Below are 7,500 nucleotides of genomic sequence, written 5' to 3'. Positions count from 1 at the left end.
TATAGCAACACCCTCTTTAGGATTTAAGTTACACAAATACCTTCAGTATCCTCATTTAAATCAAAAACGAAAAATATTGAGAAGAATATGAATAAAAAAAGCAAGGACGGGAGAAAACAATACATTTATAAAGCTATCTTGCATCCCCCCATACAACCAAGATTTGTCACATTTCAAGAAAGAAAGAAAGAAAGAAAAAATGGGAAAAACATAAACAAATGCATAAATAAAATAAATACAAATAAAAACACAAATGAAAAATTATCAAACAAGAGCAACTGAACATGTGTGTCTGAAACGGAAAACTGGTGTCCAAGCTGTTAACTCCATGAGAACTGCGATATTTGTGCACATTATAATAAGTGACTGCAATTTTTGGGGTGACTGAGAACTGGACAGCAATAAGAGTATACAGAGCGTGTTGACAAAAGATTTAGCCAATGGCACATATGCTTTACTGGTCTGTCTCTCCCTCCAAATGTAAAGATAAGGCTTCCCTCCAGTTTGATATTTGTCTAAAGGACTTCTCTTATACATTTACTGATAATGATTTGATTTAACATTCCCTCATGGAATTACTTAATTTCTTAATCCCCAGGAAGAAGTGAAAAGAAAGCATTATTGTCTATGCAGTGTTTTTTAAGCATTTCCTATGAGAATTATATAATTTCACAATGCTAAACTTTGAGGGCAAATGAAAAAGTCTTCCAATACAAAGCAACGTATCTAAAATGTAACACTTGATATGAAACATTTCAACAAACACAAATCTTAGTTACAAACATATGCATATAGTGGAGCCGTAACTTTAATGATTTTGGGTTTACTTAGAGGTTGGAAAAAAAGTCCTATGGCAATCCTTCATATCTTAGTGTTAATAACGCTTAAGTCTTTATCATAATCTATTCATTCACAATTCAATTTTTTGAGTTTTCCTTTAGTAATAATCTTCATTCACCCCAAAGTATCTTTATTTCATACCCATCCTTGGGTCATCCATCAAAACACTAATATTAGCTAAAGTGCAGTGTTTACAGGTTTCAAAACAAACACTCCAGTCAAATACACCATGATGACATCCATGTTAGTCCAAGACTAATTGTGGGACCTCAGCAAGTACTACTGGAGTGGTTTTTATATCTTGCATCACTGCAAGACTGTTGGTTCATCATAGGGTTTATAATCAAGCATGTTACATTGTATTATGGTTTCTATAGTTTTTGTACTAAGTACTGTTTTTGTATTAGGGATTCTAAGGCATCTGGCTAATTGAACTGTCTCTAGATTAAAAATGAGTCATTAGAGTTGAGGCCCTACTATACTAATAAAATAATAATAATAATAATAATAATAATAATATTAACCAACTTAATAAAAGCAGGCACCTAAATTATCCTGGTTGTGCAAGGTATGGTGATAATAAACATCTCTCTATATCAAAGTAACATTCATTCATCAAATCAAAGGATCTCAAAACTATCTACAAGAAAGAATCACCCTTTTTCCCAAAAAACATAGATTGACATTGAGTCAAGTTTGTAAGATATTGTCTCAGGCACGTTCCCATTTGATTTCCATCCTTCCCATCTTTATTAAGCATTTGCCAGTTTCTTACTGTTAAGCACTGATGCCTCTCTGTGCATGTGCTTCAAATCATCCCTCAGGCATAGCTTCTGTACTAATTTTTTATGATTATTCTTTTGTTGATGCTTTAACAATATGTTGTATTTACCATACAATTAGCAGATTAACTAGTTTGTGGCCTGTTTATCATTTTCACAACTGTATAAGTGAGTAAAATATACATACATTTTATCCTCAAATCATAGATGAAATCTGGCTGACTCTATAAAGTTATTACAGATGCAATGAAAATATATTGCAATGACATTAAGTGAAAGACCACTGAAAAGTTACTGATCTTCATAAGAAAGTCATTGTGCACAATATCATTTGACACATGAAAAAGAAAAAAAGAAAAAAGAAAAAAGAAAAAAAGGAAGAAAAAAGAAAAAGAATAAAAAAAGCTTATTACAACCAATCCTGAAAACTACCTCCCTGAAATAAAAATAAACTGAATAAAGAAAAAAAATAATAATAATAAAAATAAAAATAAAATATATATACATACAAAAAGACAGGAGATAGATAGTTAAAAGAAAAAAGAAGTTAACAAGACCTACCTGTGCAGGTGACTCTTCATGGCCGGAGCTGTTGTCAATGCTGACCACTTCCCAACCAGCTTCCTCAGGTGTCTGTTCTCCCGAGGCTCCACTGCTGCCAGGGGGGTCATCCACTATGTAGGCAACATACAGTTGTAGATGACCTTTGACCCGAGACCTCGCACTAGAAGGAAATCGTTACTGGTAAATTTTGCAGAGAAACTAGAAACCAGGGCAAGATATTCAAGGTATATTGCATAGTACTGTGATAATTTGTTATATTGCAGGTTTTACAGTAAGTTTTATCATTTTTATGAGCTTTTGACTGCACAGCTAGTCTACACTCGAAAGGCTTGATTTTGAAATGTATACACTATTCATTGAAAAAATCAATTTCAGATCAGGAAGATATATTCTAAAAAGTTTGTTTGGTAACAGAAAATGTACACAAGAACTGATATTCATTCCTTCTTAATTCTATCTTTGATTCATTAGAGCTCTCTTGACTGTAAAAAAAATATATATATCTTGGGAAGCTTTTAGCATGACAAAGATGTTAACATATATTTGACACATGCAAGAATTTCAAGAATTTTGATTTATGTAAATATCACTTTAAAGCCATAAACTACAGCACATTAATTTTTCATTCAATTGCATCCATTCTTAAAATGATGACTACAATAACTTTTAGCTTTTTTCTATGAAGTGTTTTACAAACCACATAAAGAAAATTTTGGTGATAAAGAAAGAAAGAAAGAAAGAGTGGAGAAAAATGACAAAGAAATAAAAGAAAATTGGACTATAAAAAAATCAGTCTCTCATTAACCCTATCCTCTAGGTATCATTAATTGAGACTTAGATCTTCTCTGGCCACTTTGCCAGGTGTCAATGGTTGAAAATGCAGGCTTTCTCTGGTCAGTTTGCTAGGTGCCATCAATTGAAGAGCCAGCTTGTCCTGGCCAATTTACTGAGTGTCAATAACAGGAGCAGGCTTTCCCTGACCACTTTGCCAGATGTCTTTTACCCATTTGCTGGGTGTCATCAGTTGGTGTAACAGCTCTCTCTTTGTTCTCTGGCCAATTAGCTAGGTATCAATTATTGTGGGTTTCCCAGGCCAATTCACGGACTGTCATCCATTGGGGTGAGGTCATCTTCACTTGACAAGCTACTGCTTCCCAACCAAGACTTAAGACTACATTTATAAGATTTGGACTAAGCAAAAGTTTAAGAGTTATGGCGAGTAAATGCAGGTGGAAATACAGTGATTCTGTCATACTTAAGCAAAGCTTAGTCCCTCATAACAATTCAATCCAAAACTTTACACTTACATATAAAAAAAAATTGGTAAGTCTCATGTACAATGAATCACAAAGGCAAAAAATCATCAGAAGTAGACTTTTTAATTCAGTGATGAAGTATTTAATCCATGCCATACTAGCCATGTGCCAGGTGCTATGTTCAACCAGTTGCTTGAGTGAAAAAGAAGATGCACAAGTTTTTCCCTCTCTATGATTTTGGCTTCAGCATGTTTTTTTTTTGCTTTTTAAGTCTAAAAAGATTATGCCTGCTTATGGGGAGTTTTATCCCCCCAATGACTGCAATCAGAGTCAAACTATCAAACAACTTCTTAGTGTACACAGCCTAAGGAAGGCAGACTGTATGTGTAAAGAGTACTTTCCACCCAGCATTTGGGCCCAATTCATCATGGCTATTAATGCTTTAAAAATACATTTTGCATCTGCAACTCTTCTCCTTACAGTTTACTTTATGCTGGCTCTCAACGAATGTTTTCAATACCTGTGAAAAGTCTTTAATCTTTTGAATTTAATTTTGCAAAATGGCTACCTCAGGAATCATAAAAATTGGAAAAGAACTCTCCAGACAGAATTCATTCCCCTGGCCTAAAAATGCCTTGGAAAGCCACTGATTGTACTTGAAGTGGTACATTTCCAGACCCAAACCAATGTCTGGGGTACTAACAAGATAAGGCAGGGTTTCTTTCTGCACTTCTATAATTCTCGTATTCTCAAATGCAAAACTAAAACAGGCATGTTCATTATCTCTCTATACTTGATCATCTTTTACTTTGACTAAATACATATATTTTGTCACAAAACAATGGAAAAAATTAAATAAAAAAGAGATGCAATAAATATAAACAATAAAATACACCACAAAATGCCCCAAGAAAAATAAGAAATTAGCTAAAGAAAAAAGGTAAATCATACAAAAAAAGCATACTAATAAAAATCAAATGCAGAACAAAATACAAAGTACATAGATACCCTAATGTGTAATCATACAATCATACACAACAACATAAAAACATTCACAACGGGAAATCACATTCAAAACATTATATTTACAACTTATTTTTCTTTCTGTGGCCATGTTTGATTCTAATCCATTTCCACACACATTTCTTTCACTGCTCAGTGAAAACCTTTGCAAAACATTTATGACGCTAAAACTAAGAGTGAACCCAACCTTCTTGGCTGAAGGCGATGGTGACGATGCGGAATTTGTCTCCCTTCCACCTCGCGTGGGAGATTGATCAGCGGCAGCTCCACCAGACCCAAGAAATCGTCCCTTGTGACACGGTTCTCATCAAATACCTCCAGTAGCAGTTTATGCTCAGCTGGCTTCACCTGGGTACAAGACACAATCACTCAGGGGGAAGGGGAGTGGAGGAGCAGGAGGAAGAGGAGGAGGAGGAGGAGGAGGGAGGAGGGAGGTTGAGGATGAAAATGAGGATGAGGAAGATGTGGATGTGGATAAGATGGTGGATGAATGTGAAAATGAGGAGGAGAAATATTGTGCCCCGGCATCTAGATAACAAATGCCACTGCCAGAGGGGAATACTCATAAAAATATGTGATACTGTGATTTACAAGGTGCTCCCTGAAGTTATGTTGGAAAAAGGAGTAGTCCCTCTTTTCCAGCTTACACAAAGTCAACATTATATAATCAAGTTGCATCATAATAAAGCAATGCCTAAGTAATCAGCATCAAAGCATTAAAAAGATGCAATACATGCATTCTCTTTATATACAGTAAAATACTGTTCAACTGTATGTGTGCTTCAGCAAAAAAGCTAATGTTTAGGAACCCAATATAAATTAACAAAGTAAGACATATTCTGAAAATAAACTAAAAATGAAGATAAATGCTTAGCTGTGTGTCTGCCACTTGTTCTACAATATGAAAGCACATGCCCTCTAAAGCCCATGTTCCCACTGCCCTATCTTTGTCAAGGTCTTGGCATACTATCTGGGGAAACTAAGGACCCAAAGAATTCTTTACTGAGATCCTAATGCTTCTTTATATCAATTTGTTGGTAGTGATCATACATAGTTTATGTTCATCTAAGCAGCTCATTATATATTATCATACTATCATAACACCATCAGAATTGTTTTGAATTGATTCTTTACTGAGATCCTAATGCTTCTTTATATCAATTTGTTGGTAGTGATCATACATAGTCTATGTTCATCTCAGCAGCTCATTATATATTATCATACTGTCATAACACCATCAGAATTGTTTTGAATTGAGCCTAGATACACGTTTATAACCACTCAAGATTATTTGTAAAGTAACCAATATTGAATGCTAGGTGCCCAGAGGTTGCTTAGGGACCAGGGCCCATTCTAAGTAGTGAAACCTAAGCACAAATTGTTGTATCAGAAACAGTGTTATCATATTTTGTAAGCATATATATTTGAATATATGATTTGCATTTTAATGTGATAGTTGATAAGCTTGATATATCTATTCATTTATTTATCTATCTATCTATATAGCACCATAAACACTATTTATATAATTTCTTTATATGCAGAGTGATATAAAATGGTCTTTGGCATAAGTTAAAAATAAAGCAAGGATGTTAATCCATTGGTCACAGATGGCATGACTACATGCCATGTCCACTATATTAGTAACTGTGCTTACACAAAGATGGTTCCATGAGTGCTTAGTCACCATGGAGTATATTATCAGTCTTACTTACCTCATCAGCTTACCCTTTTCTTTGATATTCAGTAATATTCTATTTTATTTCATGATCCTTATTGTTTATTAGAATGACAACAATGATGGGTGTCTCACCAGTGAGATGGCTAGAACATGAACAGTAACCAGCCATCTCTTATGTGAGCTACACACTTCTGTTCTTGGATTTCACTCTGATTGGGGTTGCCTGCCGTTTGTGCCTCACACACATCCAAGCAGTGAACAGTTGCTGCTTTACCTACTGCCCGGATGTAGGTTGTTTTCATACTTGGAGTTACCCATCATGGATGGATTTAAACTTTTAAGCATCATAATGTCAATAATTATAACCATAGTATTGATATTAATAGCATCAGAAATGCCAACATTTTGCCGCAAAATTGAGGAATCAGGAAATAAGGTGCAGTCCTTAAGGCCTACTAATTTACTCCTAGATGGCTTAGCACTTTTGGAGCCATCAGTATGCAACAAAATTCACAAAAACCTAATGGACATTACCTATACCTGCAGCCAATGGGGTTGATATATATGCCTTGGGGACATCCCAACCAATATCTAACAAAGCCATGAGGAATAGGAGGAATTACAAGAAGTTTATAAAGAACATAAATAACCCAATGAAGGCACTGCAATGGCAAGACAAGAAACAAGGAAAAATAATAAACTGCTTGAGCAGTGAACACTACTATACACTATATCTATTGCTGAAGAACAAAAAATTTTGACAGACTCTGCAGTGATCCCTTCCAATATGTATATGCACTGCAACAGCCATTTACCAGTTATCTGAATAATCACAAATCAGAGAAGGGCTCGGTCCAGACCCCTTCAGTTGAACAGTATTTTATAGAAGACCATTTGAGGATCATTACACTTACTCTAAATATAAACTCTTCATCCCAACGTGGGTTTAATGTCTGAAAGTAAAAAAAGAAATATAATCATAACATGAACAATATCAATGATGCAAGAGAACTTTATTTTTACAACTGTTATTCATATAACATCCCATTACAGAACCAGGGAAAGAATACAAGCTATTATTTCATTTCATATACATTGGTATGTTCATAAAAGATGTTTCTCTTGGAAAGGTGGCAAACAAATCATTACCTTTTTCTTTTTTTTGGTGAGAACACAGTCAACGACGTCATCACCCCCATTAGATGTGATATTTACTAATTCAATTTTTACATATGGGTCACTGAAAACAGAAGAAAGAATCAGATCAATATTTGTGAAGTATAATAACAATAACCTAAAAGGCACAACAGCTCTCTCTTTCTCTTTCTCTCTAGAGTGAAGGAAGAGAAGAAGT

At 34.7% G+C, this 7,500-nt stretch overlaps 1 protein-coding gene across 3 annotated transcripts in view; it reads right to left on the bottom strand.

Annotated features, from left to right (window-relative positions):
* LOC138866700 (E3 ubiquitin-protein ligase Nedd-4-like) overlaps window positions 1–7,500 on the bottom strand; it is a gene marked incomplete at its 3' end in the record, with an annotated part of 41,819 nt that overhangs the window by 19,647 nt on the left and 14,672 nt on the right. For all 3 annotated transcript variants that reach the window (XM_070139934.1, XM_070139933.1, XM_070139935.1), the window contains 4 exon segments: window positions 2,184–2,346; window positions 4,653–4,813; window positions 7,061–7,099; window positions 7,296–7,386. In XM_070139934.1, the coding sequence (XP_069996035.1) occupies window positions 2,184–2,346; window positions 4,653–4,813; window positions 7,061–7,099; window positions 7,296–7,386 (454 nt within the window).

Source organism: Penaeus vannamei, chromosome 26 (assembly GCF_042767895.1).
Source record: "Penaeus vannamei isolate JL-2024 chromosome 26, ASM4276789v1, whole genome shotgun sequence".
NCBI lineage: Eukaryota > Metazoa > Arthropoda > Malacostraca > Decapoda > Penaeidae > Penaeus > Penaeus vannamei.
This window is presented reverse-complemented; position numbering and strand designations above follow the sequence as displayed.